The 20,265-nt window shown below is 48.0% G+C and overlaps 1 protein-coding gene across 1 annotated transcript in view; it reads left to right on the top strand.

Annotated features, from left to right (window-relative positions):
* The first annotated feature begins 594 nt into the window (after window positions 1-594).
* LOC144155903 (uncharacterized) overlaps window positions 595-20,265 on the top strand; it is a 57,323-nt gene continuing 37,652 nt past the window's right edge. The window contains exons 1-3 of the mRNA XM_077687612.1: window positions 595-719; window positions 780-892; window positions 16,701-16,823. Of these exons, the coding sequence (XP_077543738.1) occupies window positions 800-892; window positions 16,701-16,823 (216 nt within the window). The 5' untranslated portion in view covers window positions 595-719; window positions 780-799. The remainder of the gene's footprint in view (window positions 720-779; window positions 893-16,700; window positions 16,824-20,265) is intronic.

Here is a 20,265-nt window from a genome sequence, read left to right on the forward strand (position 1 = left end):
GCTCTCAGCCTTAAAAATTGCTTGTGTCAAGAGCTTTTATAGAATGTCTGTCTGAAACTCTAAAGAACAACTCGCTCGAGTGCTCTAGAGGCTCTTAACGCGCATGCATGAGGGGTGGTTAAAGCGTCCCCACATAATGGTTTCACCGCGCGCTTGCGCAGATGTGAGTTTTTGGCTGTTTCGTATTTCTTATGAGACGATTACAACGGTACGTGTAATTACAAACACGAGTGAAAAAAAGAGGTAAGTGAGGTGAGAACCTGTGCACTGAACGGCGACAAAACTATACGAAACTACGACAGAACAGGTCAATTGAAAGTATTGTGCGCAAAATCAAGGGCGAGAAGACAAGGAGGGTGGCATTGATGAACTGAGAGTCGAGAGAAGGTTACTGCCCCTAGCTCCTGCCGGCCTGCTGTCAAGAAGAGTTGCTTGAACTGCGCTTGCACCACCTGGACGAGCGGACAGAAGAGCGCGGGTGCTGTACTTGGGCCGACATGCCGCCCACTCCCGCCCGCGGCGATGCCGTAGCCGAGCCGCCGCCGAAGCGTTCGCGGCGGCGGCCATGCTGCGGCGGCGGCCATATGCACGGGGGGCGGCCGCTATTTCGAGCGCGGGCCACGTGGCCCGGGGCGTTGCCTAAATTTGGCGGCTGGGCCCAGTTTCAGACTGGCGGCGACCCGAGAGGAGCGGCTGCGACCCCGGGAGTTCCGACTCGTGTAAGTTGCCAGCAGCGGCACCACAACACGCGTGTTGTTGACCCGCTGGACCCGCGGCAGGTGGCGGCCGCACCCGAGCCATGGCGAGCACCAACAGCACCGCCTCCACCACCACCATCAGCAGCATCGCGGTGCAGTCGGGAAACACCCGGCTGGTGATCGCCCTCCTGCAGGTGAGCCTTGACACCCGGCACCTTGACACCGCGCGCTCTTGAACCGGCCGGCCGCACGAAGGAGGGGCACGACGGGTGCGTGGGCCACCCGAGACCGTCGGCTGTAGCTGCAGCCAGGTATCGGCTACAGGGTCGGCAGGATCAATGCCGAGCCATTGCGCGTGGACATGCGCGGGCCCAGTTTCCGGCGGCCGGCGGATTCGCTGGCTGCATGGGCAGGTGCCGCGAGAAGTGGCATAAAAATAATGGCCGCTGGAAGGGAGCCAAATTTCCAGGGGCTCTCCGTGCGACTGAGAGATGGTGCACGTGCGCACTCCGGCCCCGTACAGGAGGCATTTCTGCGGAACCGGCCACTCGCGACGTCGGCCGACGCGGCGCTCTCTGTGCACGAAGCACGGCCCGTCTATGACAGCTGCGCGATCCCGTAGCGATGCTCGCCTTTTGCACCTGCCGCCCTCGTTCGCGCATCCCTTTTGAACTAAGATAAGCCGAGAGGATCTGCACTCACAGTGAGAACTTGTCAAGGCGTGACTGGAAGGGAACCCGCCTCCCTCTGTCTTGTCAGCCATGTTTGCAGCACGGGCATCCACCTTCCCTACGAATTTTTACCAATACTGGACTGAAAACGGATGGAGGAAAAAAAAAAGGCTTCTCAAGAAGCCCTGAAGCATAAGAAGGAATGAAGCAGTGCCTGCAGTAATGCCCCTTGGGTTTAACGTGTTCCTGCGCGCTGCTTAGGCAAGGAAAAATGTTTTTTTTTTTTTTTTTGAGAAAGCAGCTTGCGTCGACTGAGAAAAAAGAAAGCTTCGCACCGAGTTAAAGTGAACAACCAGCGACTAATGAGCCCTCAAAATAAACCTGAACACGCAAATTTTATCATTGGCAAAAATTATCCTTTATTTCAGGGAAAGGCTGCTCAGCATGCGCACTGACGGCCCCTCGCAAATCCGTGCCCGACTGAATGCATCATCTCATGCCGGTGATCCCCTACCCCGCCCAAAAAATCGCTACAGCTTGAGGTTGTTTGTGATTCTATGTTTCTCATCACACTCTCGGAACCTCCATCGGTCCGCTTCCCCGCGACTCCCCAGAATGAGGAATAAGAATATTGCTATTAATAATAACAATGATCTCTAATCACTGTTCGTAAAATAGTACGTACGTACATAAAAACAGGCCCTAAACGCCGAAAGCTTTCGGAATTTTGCGCGCGTGCGCGCACGCACACACACGCACGCGCGCGCGCACGCACACGCACACAAACAGAACCTTCGCTTGGGCACTGCAAATGCAAAACGACCTGCTTGTACAACAGACAAATGTGGCTGCGCAGCCGGCATTTTTCTGCTTAAAATTGCACGCAGTGTCTCGATATTCCATACATTTTTACTGTGTATCGCAGTGAATGGACATTCTGGAACGCTGCGGCGAAGAGAACGTACGGGAGATTTTTAGAACGCAGTCTGATCAGCGCACGCTGTATTAACATTTCCGGACGAAATAACTTGAGTACCCCTTCACTGGAATTTGATTGATTGCAGGGTTTAACGCGCCGACGCAACGCAGGCGATGAGGCGCGGCGTAGTGGAGGGCTCCGGATTAATTTTGACCACCTGGGGATCTTTAACGTGCGCCGAAATCTCGTACACACGGGCGTTTTTGCTTTTCGCCTCCATCAGAAAAGCGGCCGCCGCGGCCGGGAATAGAACCCGCGACCTCGTGCTCAGCAGCGCAACGCCTTAGCCACTGAGCCACCGCGGCGGGTCTTCACTGGAATTTAATGCGTAGTCTATAGGTGTAATATGGATCATAGTCCTCGTTTTATTTAGTACAAATGGAGGCGTCAGCAAAAAATTTCGGCCCTTGAGGCGAGGAGACGGCATGAGGGAGTAGCATAAGGACTTTTTAAAGCATCCTCGGCAATTTGGTTCATGTCCGTCGTCAGTAGAAAAGGTATTCCGTTCAGAGCGCACGCAGAAGCACTCGCTCTGAATGGGACGCCGACTCAAAAATCAATTTCCGCAAGAAGAATTTCGATTTATTTGCGACGTCTGCGGTCTCTTTACCTACATTCAGCCGACGTTAGTACCGATGCTCGACGATGAATTTCTCGACCAAATTTTTACCGGATTCAAACTTTTCACTATGCGCGCAAGTAACGTCCGGTCAACCATAACATAACCACAGATAGCGGTGAGCAGTGGCTACAAGCGAGTACCCTGCAATGCCGGTTCATTCCCCACCGTTCAATGCTGCGTGCCTCGATCGGGGCACGTGATTCTACCGCGCCTCCTGTTCATAAAGTCTGGGCGTTTTAAGGAGAAAAATGTCCGGAATCACGACCCAAACCGTTAACTTTCCGCCGTGTGACGACAGCACCTTAAGCGTGCTACCTCGGCACACTGACGGTGAGTATGGCGTCAGCGTTTACATTAAACAAAAGCCTGACGAAATCCACGTATCATGCAAAAGTGGTTACAAAATTGGTCATCAAATCCTGGCCCGATCACTTCAGAAAAACCATTCTGAATTGTGTCATTAACTAAACTGCTCTCCACGTCATTTTGGCCGAGTCGAGTGCCTCGGAGAAAGCATTTAACGGTGTAATAAATATTGTTGTCTGAATTAACCACCACAGACTAGAAATTCACTTCCACTCGCTGTGCTCGAAGCGTAAATACGCCATGGTTTGTGTTTTCTTACTGTCTGGGTACCAGGCACTCAAATGCAAGGTTAACACACGACGCCTCTACCCACTACCTCGCTTTTGATAAGTGCAAAATAGACCTTGTTGCACGTTTAGATCCGCGCGGAGGTTAACTGCTTGCTCCATGCGCTTTATTTGAAGGTCTATAAGGAGCTTAAAAATGTGCGATGCCCATGTTAATTCTTGCTTTGCGCAGTTTAGTGACACCACTCTGGTTGCCCCTCCTCCCTGTCCGCTCTGCAGAATTTCACGTGAAAGAACGAACAACAGCAAATCGCAGGGTCGTCCCTGCTAGTAGCGTTGACATCCGAGGAGCTAAACCCGTCTTGAAAACCTCGTTAATGCCAAACAGTAATAAAAAAAATGCTAGGGGTGCTGTTTGCAGTCCGTGCTGACTATGGCCGTCTGTTTATACACCGGGGCGGTGGAAAGGAGCGCACGGAGGCCGCCAAGAGCGTCTGACCTGCTTGCCGGCCTTCCTGCGCCCCTACGCTTCCGCTCTTCTCATTCAGCTTACCCGAGCGCTTTCAGCCGGCTCGCGCCCTGCCAGGATGTGAGAAACTCGCTTGCACGCAGTCCCCGGGAGGCAAACAGGACGGGACGGTGCCCGTCTTATAAGCCTGCGAACCTGCTGAAGCGTTCTTCGGCGTGGCAGCCGAGCGAAGGCAAGGCCAGGGGCAGAATGGTCGACGGCGACGTGGTGGCGCCACCAACAGAGTTGAATGCTAACTTTTCCTCTCAGAACAAGCTTTCCCCCTACCTATTCTCAGGCTTTCCCCGCGAGCGAAAATTTTCGTTGCCTTTGTAAAGGCGTTTGACTTTGTACACTTTGTCGAGAGAAAAAGCCGGTGGGGGAAAGTGAAAGGGGGACTTGGGTGCACGTACTTGAAGACATGTTGAATAACAACTAACTTCAGCTATATAATTACGGTTAAGGGCATGGCAGAGGCATATTTAAGCATGTCACACTGATATTTTTCTCACATGGCCGAAAGAATAGGCACTACAGTGTAAATAGCTTCATTTGAATTTCGATTCTACGAAAAAAGATGACCAGCGCAGGAAATCACAATGCCAGTAGTCGGCGCCAAAATTGGTTTCCCGGCTAGGTCATTATTTTATTAAAATGTGCAATTAACTCCGTAGTGAGGAAGGGGCCGGAAGGGGCCGAAGGGGTCACATACCGTTTTTCTGCATAAGCACCAGTACATTACGCTTACCATTACACATTCGATCCTGGTGAAACCATACAATTGTATCCAATTAAACCGGTCCATCAATCAAAAGAAACGGAAAGAAAACGGCACGAGGCAAACCACAGAGAGTTGAAAAAACATTTTCTACAGAAAAACCACGCTACTGAAACGAAAGCTAATCGGTGATCGCACGCTGCCATTGTGGATCGAAATTGTGGTCCCCTTAGGACGCCGGTACGTAGCAATTTCCTCGCGACGGTTGTGTTTCTTGCTACGTATACACGTTAGCAGCATTTTTTTTTTAGTTTCGCCGCTCGGTAAACAAAGGACGTAGTGCACATCCAACGCAGTCGATGCGAGCAGCTCCAAACATACTCCTTGCCATGTGTGCAATAGGGGATGCAATAGTTTACGATGAAGGTTACTTTATGTTAGCGATACACTGGGTTGCTACGCCAGACGCAGGTGAAAAATAAACGGAAAAAGACCCCTATAAATCCGTCGGGTCCTGTGCTCCCTATCGGTACGTCAGGGAAGCTATAGTAATACGCGAAGGCAGTGACGAGAGCATTCATGGGCGGATGACGTGTTGCTGTTGCTTTTCTTAAAGCCTGACGATAACTTGCCCTACCGAGTATACAGCCAGAGCCTAATCTATAGGTGGCTTTCGTATAGAGTGCCCGGAATCACAGTTTCGCTTGTGAGAATAAGCTCCCACGCTCTCCTCGTTTGCAATATACTTGGAGGTCGGAAAGCGTGCCGTTGCTTGCAACATTGTTCCGTCGACCAACACGCTTCCCCTGGTAGGATGTACACGCGTTTTACTCCTCCGTTTGGCCCGCTCACAGATTCCCACTTTCGAAATAATGAAAGCCTTGCCCTTTAAAACGCAGTGGTTATAGTTGTAAGAAAAAGTTAGTATTTAACAATGATCGGTCCTTTTTTTTTTAAAGCACGAGTTGCGTCGACAGATCTTCAGCGCAGGCAGCCCAGCTGTCAAAGTATTTGCTAAACCGCTTGAACTTCGTCGTATCAATTTTGCCGCAGTAGAAGCACTTGGCCGTTGCATGAGAAACTACATTTTTTTTATTCAGTGCAACGTGTGCGACTGTCCTATTATTTGAGTACGCGTGCACGGATTTCGCCCGTCCCGGTAGATGCATATGATGCGCTCAAGTGCAACTGCAAACCGGTGTGTAAGAGAAATCCCAGGAACGAGGTCATGTAGAATTGTTGCGATACGAGAGAGTTCAAGTAGACCGCAATACTGGTATTGATGCGGCTCTCATTGTCGCACGATGATACTGCGCATGCGAACAAGGCCCGACTTTGTTTTTGCGGTTGAACAGTTGGCCTCAGCGCCATACCGGCCCATCGTACCGGGAGCGGTTCCTCGGTCTGCTATAAATCTAATCACCTGGCACTCGAAGCGGCTTAGGGACAATCGTTTATTTGAACCCCTGAAGTGGGAGTGGCTCCCTAGTTTAGGAATCTATCAGATGAGCAGAAAATGTCCTTTGCTCTGGAGGCCAAGAGTACCTGGACGCCCAGATAGCCGCTGGTCACCAGGTACTCCCACAGCTCAGGGGCAGGAAAAGCGGATCGGAGAGGAGGAAGGTTGGAATTGTGCTCGCACTGTAGTATGATAGGTAGAGTATTGGGCTGTAAACAGAACTCGCATTCGGCAGGAAACGACCGCGAGTTTCCGTTTTAAACGTAGCGCGTTTATCGGTCTGGAAGCTTGCCATGGCCTGTCGCTGAAGAATGACCCGTGATGAACTGCAGGTATTTTCGAGAGACACGACACAGGGATTTTAGAGCACCACTGTCCTGTCTCTTCTTTCCCCGTGTTCCGTAGTTCGGGTTGTTTCCCTCCTAATTGTAGGTCACTAGTGCTCCGCGTACCCGATCCGGGTCAGGGCGGCGGCAGGGGGCGGGTGATTGAAGAAGGTTAGACCCTTTCCAAGTGCATGCAATTTTTCTTCCTGCATGTCTCAGGTCGGGGCGCTAACTTGGCTCATGAACGCGAGAGTGGTGAAAACTGGCGTGAGGACTACCGGCAGCTGTCGACGTGGCGATAAATTGGCCCCCGTCGACGTCCCTAGGCATACCGTCAAGTTGCACAAGCCTTTGCGTCTGCTGGGAGCAAAGTTATTGTATGACCCTTTCATGTCCCACCGTGACTATATGTCATCCACGAGTCTCGCCGTGAGTGTGGTATTTGTCGAACGCAAAAACAAACGGTCAAAGTTTCTTGAAAGCAGCTTAACAACATGGCAGGTTTCTTCGGGGCAAACGCCGTAAGGCTTTGCACAAGTGTATCCCCCCAACCTCCTCACACACTCGCACACACACTGTCTACTTGCCAGACTGAAATATGTGACAAAACTTCAAGCCGAATCAGTAAACTCAGGCTTCCTCGCGCCATCTTACTCGCCGCGGTGGCTGAGTGGTTAAGCCGTTGTGCTGCTGAGCCCAAGAACGCGGGTTCGATACCGGCCGCGTAAGCCGCTTTTCTGACGGGGGCGAGAGGCGTAAACTTCCGTGTATTGGGATTTCGGCGCACGTTAAAGATTCCCGAATGGTCTGATAAATGTGTAGCCTTCCACGGCACACCTGATGTGCCGGGTGAATTTTCGCGGCTCTTGACATCTCCCAAAATTTCAATTTGAAGCTAGCGCCCTCTTGAAAAAGGTGGCCTCCAAACAAACCGAAGAACGCGGACATATCTCGGAACGCTTCCGATGCCAGCTGGTGCTGTTTTGCTGACCAAATTACAGACTTATAATGCTGCTCCCATCGATCCCATTTACATTTAACTATACCGTGATCGTGCTGTATAAAACACATAAAAAGAACATAATTAAACTGAACTGTGCACTGCCAATTTTCGCATTCCTTTCAAAGCGTCCACTATCCCGTAGTGCTTTTCGACGGCTTTCACCCCTGTGTCTGGGATATCAATACGACTCGAGGCCATAGAAATCGTCTCTAGACGCAGACGGGTGTCTGGTAATGGGACTCCGGGGAGGTCGGTGGCAGGCGCTGACCTGGGGACGAATTCTAGAAAAGGAGGGGAGGGTCATAATTTTCAGTTTGATTCTGTTCCGACCAGCCCCTCCATCCGGACTTTTCTAAACCTGGGTTGGATGTGACTATGTAAATATTGAGGAAAAAGCGTTGCAGGAGAGACCCGTTTCTGCCACTACCCTCCCACTTTTCAAGATCTACCTAAGGTGGGAGAACCAATGCCATAATAAGGGATGACAGAAAATTACTCTGGTAAATAAACGCTGCCCAGGAATAGAATGGGAGACGTCGTGCTGGTCTACAGAACGGCTCTGTCTGCCAAGCCACTGCGGCTAGCTTGCTTGAATTTGTAACCGAAATCTTCTCTGTGAAAAATCTGATCTCTTGGGATCTGCGACATAGCCATGTTTTCCGGCCGTAGTTGAAAATAGGTCCCAGCCGAATCGGTAAGCATGTGTTGACAATCCAGACGAGCCGGTCTGCTACGCTAGGCGGCACATTTTCTTGGCGGGGGCTTTTATTCTACCTTTCTTTTTGGTCCGTTCCATAGGTTTTTTCTATGCGGACACTCGAAAAAAAAAAAAGAGAAGCTTCCTCCGTGCTTTTGGAGGACGCCAAATGCGTCTCTCACCCATGAGCTAAGCATTCTGTGTAATTAAAAAAAAAATATTGGTCGTTTCTTTTTACCTTTTGACCACGTCTTTTCGTCCCCTCTGCCGGTCTTTTCTCCCCCCTTCGAGATACGTCCCCGTTCCCCTCAAGCTATTTCTATTTCAAGCCGTTCTGCTTCCGTATGGTTTGTTTCACACTAGACCGCCTTTTTCTACTAAGACACTATGCACGGCGAATATTTCACTACGGGCTTAAACTTCGTACTGCACTCTTCAAAAAGGCTGGCTGGATTCGTATGACTTAATTAAATACTTTCCCGAGATATCTGAAGACAAGGCAGTGCTTGATGTAAGTGCCGTAATCTTTTCAACGCCCATCCGTGTAATGATGTTGAAGTGTTGAACACCATTTCACCACCTGCGCGTTATTTTTGTCTTTTGCGAGGTTAAAGGGCCCATGAAGACAAAAAAAAAGTTAGTTTTATTCAAAAGATTTGCTGTTTTATAGTACCCTTATCGCTTGTCCAGCAGCAAACGATGCTTTATTCACTGAGACATTAAACAATTTAAGCCAAAATATCAATGCCCCCGCTACACTGCATATTTCGTGACGTCATATGGGCAGGTACCTAAAACGAAATGGATTAGGTTGACTAAGGCTGCCGCTGTCTGCAAAATACCCCTTGGGTTACCGTTCGCCTGCCAAGATGGCGCAGCGATACCGCTCAAAGACCACTGCTCGCACTCTGCGTTTGGCCCGATTTGTATGCCTGCCGTATTTTATTACGCAATGTTGCCCTTGCGCCAATAATCAACACGTACAGTCGGCAAAAGGCTTGTCTATAACGCTCGAGCGGCGTGCTCCGCACTGCTTGGGAGACATCTAGTAATAACGCCTGGTTTGAGGCAGGCAGAATGTGAGCATGCGCGGCCCATATCAGCGGGATGGCCGTGTCCCCTCTCGTTGTGCCCGTCGCCGTGGCTTCCGTACCTTCTTTCGCTGTGAGATGCGCTGCCTGCGGAGCAGGGCCGGGAAACAAAAGTAGCGGAGCGTGCGCTGCGCGAGTTTCCTGTCAGTGCTAGCTTTCTTTCTACTAGCTTTCTACTAGCTAGTCAGTACTAGCTTTCTTTCGCCAGCATTCTTACTGCTATAAAAACAATTTAGTCTAAATGTAAGCGCGAATAGTTCGTTCTGAATGCTTATAATCCCCGTTAAATTTGCGCTGTATTTTGTCAGCCTGAGCCAATCGCAACAAGCGGCCCATATATAATACCTCGTAAGTTTAGTGCTGCACACAAAGCGAACTTTCGCCCTAAATATTAGCTGTGCGAAAATGGGTTGCACTAAAGTGAATAATTCCAAAATATCACTTTTGATAAAAAAAAAATGAAGGAAGCTCACACTAACTCGTAAGACTTGAAGGTAGCGAAGCTGTACGCAACCTTCACGACCATCACGAATGTTTAAGTCCACGATTGGAACCGATCTGCTTCCTCGCTGCAGCATCATTGTTGCTAGAAGTGCTAGCTTCTTTAGTTTTTTTATAATGATTGGACATCATCTTGGAGGGGCGTACGCTATGACGTGTCTTTCTCTTTCCGAGCAAGTGTTGCCACGATTTCGGCGAACGCTGGAGTTTTTTTTTCTCAAATAAAGTTTATTCATCATCATCATGCCAATTCTGGCCAATCTCCCTAAGCGTGTATGCTTGGCTTGACAAACGTGCGCAGGGGACGCTGGGCGGTCGTCGCGAGGCACTCACACACGAGCACTAGACATCTTTTTAAAGACGATAGTCTTTCTTGGGCTACTTAATCCCAGAAATTTTGGACTGTCTGAATGTCTGTCTGTCTGTCTGTCTGTCTGTGACCCGATTCCGCCACCCGGCCAAAGTAAATCAAGGCCTGCGCAATAGTCTTATATAGTCACAGCTAAATCTGCTCGTCTAAGTCCGGATTAATGTTTACACTTGTCAACATTGTTGAACAAGAACAAGACATTACGCAAATATAAGACAACAAAATAATACACAAGTGATATTTGCAGTGCTCTTTTATAAAAAATCATAGATGCTTGATTTTTGCGACATGAAATAATAAATCTACTGCAGAAAAAAAATTCATTCCGCCGTCGCCTGGTGTCGCCCGCGCCACTATAGCTTCTGGCGGCATTTAAAAAAATGAAGCGGCAACAGTTACGAAAGGTTCCACTAGATAGGCTCCACGTTCTGCTTGGAACGCACGTGGACTAGGGAAACGCGGTACTATAAGCATTGAAGTAGGGCGCCTCAATTCACGCGCGATTCTTCGCCGTACGGCAGCACTGGCATCGATGCACCCGGTCTGTAGCAGTGGTACGCGGTAAATTTAAATAGACTTGAGCAAAACATTAGCGAGTTTACCTTGAGAGGAGCGCGACGGAAGAGGAACAGCATGAGAGGTGAGCGGGAAAGCGAAGGGAGGCATTTACTTGGCAAAAGTCGACGGAAGGCTGTCGTCTTTTGTCGACATTTGCAACGAAAGGAGCAGATACGCGGCCAATTTTTTGGTTTTATTAACTGCCGGGCTGCTGCCGCGAGACCCGCGCTCACGTGCGCGCGCTCGGCAATTTCCTGGTATTCTTAACTGCGGACACAAAAAATTACGATTTGCTAAACAGCTTCGCTGTTAAAAGAAAACTGTTAAAATAAAAAAATAAAAAAAAAGAAAACAGAAAAAGAAAAGGTTTTGTTTGCACGGTACCATTAAGGACCGGCGCGATTCCCCACTTTGAAGCACAGTCAACGAGCAAACGGAGGAAGATGTTGGGGCACGTACACTGGCCAGTTTCGATGGCGTTACTTCCGGCCACCACGGATCACCCCATTTTCCAAGTACTTACGTGCTTGTGTTGATACGGGTCACTTGGTTATTAATTTCGGCCTTCTAAAAGCGACAACTCTACATGGACTCCAGCTTCATGGCATTTTTTGTATTTTACATGGCAAATAAAGAAGAACCTCAAGAACCTTTACCGAAATTACATCTCGTGCCTATTTCTACGTGCTGTATAAGTAGGGTGAAAACTTGTACATTAGAAAACTGGCGCTTAAACATAGTGGGTGAAAGAAGAAAGTAGACAGACGCAGCGTAGTGTCTGTCTTCTTTCTTCTTTCGACTTTAAGCGCAATTCTTCCCAGCTTCATGTCGTTTGAGCATTGCTCCTTATGAAACAACCCTGACTGTCAGTCCGCCTCAGGCAAGTTTGCCCCGGCGCACAAACACTCAAAATACGATAGCTGGTATTTTTGTCCAGGCTTAAGTCTCTCTTTGGCGCTATTTGTTTGCTCAGGAAAAGAGTGGAAGAAAAAATGATGAGCCATTCCACTCCGTGAAGGTGGAGGACGAGCGAAGGTGTAAAGACGTGACACAGAGTTTTGAACATAGGTGCGAACATATTTAATGTGGGCTATGTAATTACGACAAGCAAATGAACCTCTGTGTAATGGTAGAGTCGTTGTAGCGGTCAATTGTAGTATAATTTTTGTTGAGAAAGTTGTAACGAAACAAAATTTACAGCCCTTTTCTGTAACCATACTCCACCCGTAGATGCCGGTGCATTGACAGCAAACGGAAATCCTGTGACGTTTCACTGTGAAATGACTGATTATGACAACTGCGTTAAACTCGTAGTTACGATAGATCCGTCTTAGCGGCCGATTGTCATATAATTCTTCTCGGGAAAGTTTTGATAAACAAGAGTTAAGCCGTTTTCTACTCAGCATTGGGGAAAATGTTCGCTTTGCCGCAAAGAGTGTGAAAAAGGCACGGAACCATAGCCATGTAAAGATTCGCTTTGAAATGTTCAAAACGAACGTAATGCAGTTATTTAGCATTAGCTTTCCTTCTAACTTCCACCTACTAAGGCATAAACTTATAACTATCGCTCACCAGCATAAAACAGCAACGCTAGAACAGTTTCTCTCACTACTAACTGAAGACACGCACGCACACACACACACACACGCACGCACGCACACACACAAACACGCCCGCACGCACGCACGCACTCACAGAGAGAGAGAGAGAGAGAGAGAGAGAGAGAGAGAGAGATAGAAAGAGAGAGAGAGAGAGAGAGAGAGAGAGAGAGAGAGAGAGAGAGAGAGAGTATGGTCTTTAATGGTAGTGGTGAGGTTAGCCTGGCAAAGGCACCTAGTTCGCTACACCAGATGTATGACAAAAAATGAATTTGATGAAGTGATGACGATGACTATGACGACGATATTGCGCATGCTGATGTAACCTCGTTTAGAGAGTCCTATCATGTCCTGTACTTCCCAGGAAAGTCACTAGAGCTTTGGCGCTCGGGATGCTCGTTTAGAATTAGGTCAGGGGCCTAGCACGTAATTAGTTTTAGTCTTTTAGAGAGCGGCTGGCCCAGGGACACTAAGAGGGACGTCCTAGATGCCGAACACCATGCACATTCACATATATCGCGAGAGAACATGTGTATGTCCTTGCAGGAGTGGTTCCGTTTTCACAGGAAACCATGAGCCTTTTTGGCTTCGACCGCCCACCCGTGAACAGGAACTTGATTTTGCTGCCTTCCCCGCAGCATGAGCACACTTGCTGTGAAGCACCCTTTGAAGACTAGCCTCGATGCACGAAACATGTCGGCAGTTCATACCTTGAAAGGGTGTTTCACAGCGAGTGCGCTCACCCTGCGGAGAAGGCAGCAAAATCCAGTTCCTGTTCACGGGTAGGCGGTCGAAGCCAAAAAGGCTACAACAACGCCAACTTTGTGAAATAATCGCGAATTTCATGTTTGAGGAAAATATTTTTATTCCAGTAGATAAATCATAAATACCCGATTAAACTGTGCTGGTAAAATGCAGTGGTATAAATACAACACCAATTGTGCCTGCTCATATGGCAGACAAAAAATGCACTGACGATCACTATACTCCCTAATGCGAACTTTGAGCGCAGCACGAACTGCACTCATCTCGGTCACGGCGCATATCTCCTGCGTCTCAGTTAAGTTGTTTGCCTATGTACCTTGTGTTCATAGACACTGTCGTCGCAAATGGGCTTTTAGTGACGATATGGCCACTGTGAGCCTAAATCAGCCCAAAATAGAGAAAAAAAGTGACGCCGAGTGAAAGCGAGGACTTCCGGGCAGTAGACCACCCTTGCATTTGGTGTTTCAGGCATCCGAATTGGCGCTGCCGCTTTTCAGGCACGTCATGCGACTTTCCCATTGGCAAATGAATCACCCTTGGGTTCTGTACTCTCCCTTTTGGCTGGAAGTTGCAATCTTTGCAAAAGTCTACTCTGACTGGCTTATAGTTTCATCATAAAAGCTGAAAACCAATACGAATAGGGTTTTCTGGCACCAGACTAGTACGGCGGCGTCGGGAAATGTCAAGAATAGGTCCCCGGCAAGCGATAAACGTTCAGAAACCTTCAGGGTTGCCAGGTGTATTGAATAAAAAATACCGTCATATAGGCCACCAAAGTATCAAAAAATCAATCGCGAGGATGCTCAGTGGCTTGTGTAGTGCAAGAAAGACCCACCTTTCTTGATGGCCCAGCAGTAAGCATAGCGTTGATCACAAGTTTTTTTTTTTTTTTGCGATGTTAGCGACATAACGTCATCCTTAGAACGTACGCTTGAGCTGGGCTTCAAACAGTGGCGGTCACAAGGAGGAGACAAAGGAGTGGGGGCAAAAAAGGCGACACCCCTTCCCCCGAGCATTCGTCATCGGCTTCGTTTTTTTTTTTTTTAATTTCAGCCCATTGCAAGAACGTCGGGGCGCGATGATGCTATGCATCACACTGTAAGGGAGAGTCCTAAATGCGCGTAATGCTGGTATTTAGCGCGAATAACGTCAAAATGTACTGATTGAAGTGAGTGGGTGTTTTTTTTTTTTTTGCTTTTATCTTCTTTGTGCCGCTGTGGGCATCGAGAGGGAAGTTGACGCCTTTGCCGGCAAAGAAATGGTTTTCTAATGTATGGCGAATAGATGGCCGTTTTCGCAACCGAATCAGCATCGAGTAGTATTTAAAAGCACTATTTTGTTCCTTTGGGGTAATTCCGGTCGTGCCGCTTACAAATGATTTACAGCGTCTGCTTTATAATATGGCTACTGCTTTCAGCTTTCCCCTAGTTAAAACGTCAAAACCGAAGCATATTATTGGGATTGCGATTACTACATTTTCTGTATCGTGCAATGCGTGGGGCTTTCAATGCACTGATTTTATATCCATACAAAGCCATCGGAGTCGTACCACCTTAAAACATGGTAGCAGTAGTCAGAACCGTACATACAGGAGGCGGAGAGGGTGGTGGTCAGCAACCGCAACAACCTGCGCAGTTTTTTTTTTTTTTTCCACGTTAAAGATCTCCAGGTGGTCAAAATTACTCCGGGGAGCCCTCCTCTACGGCAAACACGGATAGATTCGGTGCGTAAAAACCCTCAAAATTTCAATTTTTGAATAATATTTTTGCCTACCTTAGTCCCCTCCCCCCCCCCCCCCCCCCTTCCGTCACAAAAGTATTGCCAGCTTTCCTCTGGCTTCAAAGCAGCAGGGGCAAGAAGGTGGTAGGGCTGAGAAGAGCATAGTGTCGGTGGAAGCGCGCCATGTCGTCTCCTGCGTTCGTCTCGCCGACGCCATAAACTAGGGTGCACTCTGGGGAGCTCTGTTTGCATTGCGCAACTTTGGAGGGGTGATGGTTCATTGCCTAGTCGAGCGCTCGTCCACCGGGCAGCCAACACGAAACCCGACGAGAGACGCTAGAGCGTAAACACAGTTTCGGCGCAGCACAGCTGTGCTTGCACGCTGTTCCTCCGGCATTTGGGTAAAATATTGATAGGTGGAATAGAGCAACGGATTATTTTGGATAAAAATTTCAAGTACTTGCCTTTGGCATGAAAAGCTCGCTGTTTGGGTGGTTTCCATCCCCCTTCGCTTCCTTATAAAATACATGTCAAATATTTGCTTCAGACTACGGCAGCCAACAGCGCTTAAGAAGGACTGCGAGTTGGGCGTGTTGGTAAAGGTTCATGTTGGGAAAAGCGCCAACAATCAGTACTTGCACAAGGAAGAAGCTCCGTCCGTAGCGCTCCGTCCTGTCTTCTTCCTTGTCCAACTATTGTTCGCGCTTTTCCCAACATGAACAGAGCTTGTTAAGCACTGCTGACCGGAGCATGCCAAAATAAATAAATAAATAAATAAATAAATAAATAAATAAATAAATAAATAAATAAATAAATAAATAAATAAATAAATAAATAAATAAATAAATAAATAAATAAATAAAAGTCCATCGCAAGAAATGGTTCTTGTCAAGTAATAATTTTTATTTGTAGAAGCAATGAAGGCATGTGAGCGTACAAAAGAGAGGTTTGGCTGTTTTCCCTTTTACAATTTTCCCCTGTGACAATTCCAACACCCCTTTCCCTAAAACCGATCGGGGGAGCACATGCGATTGCTGTGAAAGATTCTACTCCAGTGGGAACCGTTATGCCTAAGTAACGACTTCATGTAGAATTCTGGACAATGCGCGCACACTTACGCACCGGCAGCAGAGTTGTCACGCTGTTTCAGTACCACATTTTTCCGCGAGTGCACTGGTAGTTAGTTTATTTGACTGTGAAATTTATTTTTACCTCCCGTCTGAAAATTCAGCACGTTATTTGATTTAAGATAACAGTCATGTTTTAAATACATTGAAGTTTTATATGGATTATTAAAAATGAGGAGATAAAACACAATAAAGGGCGCATGTGATTTTTACTGGATTCTTTTACTGTGACTTAATGCCGGGTATACATGTAAGATTCTGGCTGTCCTAATGACTGAGCGAGATATGCTGTTGCAATTCACAAACACGCGTAAACAAGTGCAACGCACGTGCCAACGGAAGTGTACTTGAACTTCCTTCTTCCAAAAATGAAAACTTCGTCCTCAGCCATATTTCTCGTTTACATACCTTCTGGATGGCCAGAATGAGGACGGGCCCTCAAACCCGCAGCTCACTGAGCCACTGTGACCACACACTGTGCAACCGTCCACAATAACGTTAAACAAAAATGTCTCTGCACAACAGTGGGTCGAACAGCGGTTATGGCTGCATGCTGCAGAAGTTTTAGCTCGTTTGTGACTGTTGGGACCGTGCCGTCGGCTGGCCCTGGTTCGCCGGTAGTTTTCGAGCGCTGTGCATGACGCTGTGTGTGCCCTGGCTGCGTGCGTTGTGGCCCGCTAAGCGACCTTTGGCGCAGTCCGGCGATGTCCTGGAGCTGCGCATCCAGGAGCTGTCTCCCGAGATGAGCGACGTGGGCAGCAGCTACGAAGAAGCACTCCACCTGCAGCAGCAGCATCGGCAGGTGCTCCAGAAGCTGCAGGTACGTGGCTCTCCCGCCAGCTGGCCACTGCTTACTTTCAAGGCTCGTTTACACTGCGGGCTTGCCCCGGAACAGCGGAGGTCCAGGGGAACGGGGAGTTCATGGTTCGAAGTTCACGCCGATGAAGACGTCGCGTCATTCTAGACATTCGGTATTCTAGAGAAAGCTATCGGAGAGGCTCGTACTGGCAGCGGGGACACCGACGAAATCGGCTTCCTTTTTGCTCCACAAGCTGCCTCTATACGAAAAAAAAAAAAAGAAAAGAAAAGGTAGGCAGGTCTTATACTTCTGAACATTATGGCTACGCAACGTTTAAAGCCCAGAGGTTCGGTCCGGATGGAGCGATTACCTTTTCGTGCGGGTCTCACTTCACTTCTCACTAGCGTAATGAGAGAAATTAAAGTTAGGGTGATGATCCCGCCAGCCAGAGGAACGGGATCAACAGTGGGAAGAAGGCTCTTTACTAGTCATAAAAGACGCTCATTCTACTTTTCACAAGTGTGACGAGTGAATGAGGAGCTGATTTGCTGCCAGGCTCCCCACTACGCGGGAGGAGGAGGGCAAGGAGGAGGAGTTTTATTAGGAGCCAGATTGCAACTCTACTGGGATAGAGACGCACACCACACGACATCTCCGGCAACCGCCCTATTGTATGTAGTTCTAGGGAATTAACATGAATTCATGTGATCCTTTGTTTGGTTCTCTTCTGCTTCAGTGGGAAAGAGAACTGAGTTTGCTTGCGCCTTCCATGTTTTTCATGTTCTGGAGAATGCATTGTTCGCCTAATTGGTCCGCAAAGCTAAACTTAAAAACGTGTTAGCATTAAAGGAAGGAAATACTGCAGCCGTGTCCGCCCTGCCAACCTTAGGTGTTTCTGCGTTTTCTTTAGAGAACAGCATTTCTTCATGTTTTAATGTTCCGAACATACGTTATCGGGCAGAGAAAGATGAGTTCAAGCAACCCAAAATATGTACAAGTAGTAGGCACCTGTTTGATCTATTTCTACTCTGTGCTTCATCCTCGCAATATTTTCTTGCAACTGTGCGAACACTGCTTGACGCTCCGGGGCTGGAGTACCTTTCGAACACGTCGGGTTGTGGCACCGCAAGACCCGAAGTGTCAGCCACGGCGTTTACCATTTCTCTGTTTCCTGGGCACGCAGAACAAGCAGAGTCCCGTGGAGGAACTCTGAGCCAAGCGGATGAGCTGATCGCCAACCAGAAGCCCAAAGCACAGGTGCGTTGCAGCACACCAGTCTGACGTAGCTGTCACCAAAAGAAAGAGGGAGATACAGAAAAATTCCCAGTCATAGGCCTGCTTTCAGAGCTGCTTTTTGTGTGTGCATGTTTTGTCTGTTGGTGCTTTTTAAGGCACTTAAAAAATCCGCTTTACATAGCTGTTTCGTTAACCGCATGATGTAATAGTTCAACGACATAGTACGCACGTCCACGCCACTTCTACGTCACTTGTGGTATACCTGTTGCATCGTATTCAACAATGAAATCATTAAAAAATTACGTTGCGTGCTTCCGAAGTAGTTCTGTGTGCATCTGCTCTTTCTTGCGGCTAAGGATAAATGTGATGACGCACACTTACTCTCAGCTGCAGGTTTTGGTATGATTAAAAATCAGTGACAAACTTGGATACCCCTGTGTAGAGCTATTCACTGTGAATGCAAATACATTGAGTGCTTTCATACGCATAAGGGTTTCTCTTTTTTGTAAGTATAATGCCTGATTTGCTGCTCTAGGCCCTCCCACAGGCAAAGCACAATTTCGCTTACATCTTGAATTTTTGTAGCAGTGCAGTGTCAGCTCTGTAATGAAGATCCCGTGCACGTGCTAGAACGTTACGGAAGCTGGGAGCAGAAAAGTAGTTTCAGAATAAACCTACAAACCGATTGTATGTATTTAAGGCATGTCGTCTTGTTGGCATCGCATTGTGAGGTAAAAAGTGAATCGTTTAAAGATTACGTAAAGCATAGGAACGAACTAAGCAAACTGTGGCTTTTTGCCCCCGTGTCAATGAGGCCTGATGAGTACGGTAAACTCATATTGAACCCCGCATGTGTGTAATGGCCAGCGATTTTCTAGGTCCTGTGCGACTGAGAAGATCATGCTGCATAGTTATGAAACCACGTGCGAAGCACAGTAAACCTCGCTTGATCTGTGTGCTGTTAATTATGTAATCCGCACATCCGTTAACCCACACCTGTTCATTCATGATTTGTCCAACGTGACTGCATTGACAGGAAAAAGTGTAAATTCCACGGGCTCTTTTTAGTTTCACGCGCACTGATGGAAATAAACTTAACAAGACAAAACCGTCTAAACGCTTGAGTGACAAACTTTGGCAGCGAGCAATGGTTACCAATAAGACCGCTGACCGAAATCTCCGACCTTTCTTAGGCCGTCGCTTGAGAGAACACGCCGACTAGCGTGTAAGATGATCAAACATCACACGGAAGATTCGGACGCATCTTATCCCACGAGAAACATTTAGTACTTCACCAGCAAACATTAAGCTCTAGGTTGTTCGGCGCGTCGCAAAGGCTGTTGTGTCCTCAACGCGAATTTCTGGTTCTCGTGGCAGGTGTATTCGGCGATGGCGCACAACCTCGGCTTGGCGTGGAAGAACCTCAACGCCCAGCTGGAGCACCGTAGCATGGTGTTGGACACCGCCGTCCAGTACCACGCCGCAGCTAAAAAGGTGAGCGGACACCACAGGCGCCTGGCACTCCGAAGCTGCTTACACCTCTGCTCATGCTCCCCCCCCCCTCCCCCCCCCCTTCCCCATTCTGATTTGGGGAGTAGTAGAAGTAGTAAACAACGTTTATTTATCACGTGTACTCCCAGTTTTCGTCTTACGCAGAAAGGGGGAGAGAGAATATGGAAGTTAGGAGGGAGGTATACACAAGGAGAGTTTTAGCACCAGGCGAAGCAAATGAAACGCTGCCCCCTCACTATATAGCATGCTTGTATAGCATGCTTGTAATGAGCATGCTATACAAGGTGCTCTTTTAGAGCTATCAGAATAAAAAAAATGGCAATAGAATTAGCTGCAGGTTCGTTTCGTTTTGTGTTTAAGGGACATCGGCTTGCATAATGAGCGAAACAAAATGATTATTTGTATAATTAATCGATCAGAGAAGGTAATCGAAATAAAAATACCTTTTTCCACTGATTTACCGGTGTAATGGAGCTTGGTTTAAGTGTGGGCGAGTCCGGTTTGTTTGCTACAAGAAATAACAGTTCTGACCCCTCATAGAACGCTGTTAACACGCAGCGTCTTCGAGACGTAAAAAAAGCAACAAGTGCTTCGCCGCAGGCCCACCAAACGTGCCAGTCATTACGTTACTCCTGAACAAAAATTGAACCGCGGTTGAGCCATTGGTGGATACGTACTCACCAGGTGGCAGCAACGCGTGCCAAATTTTGTCAAA

This window comes from Haemaphysalis longicornis, unplaced genomic scaffold, assembly GCF_048455015.1.
Source record: "Haemaphysalis longicornis isolate Haplotype H1 unplaced genomic scaffold, Haemaphysalis longicornis Haplotype H1 scaffold_1, whole genome shotgun sequence".
In the NCBI taxonomy this organism is placed as follows: Eukaryota; Metazoa; Arthropoda; class Arachnida; order Ixodida; family Ixodidae; genus Haemaphysalis; species Haemaphysalis longicornis.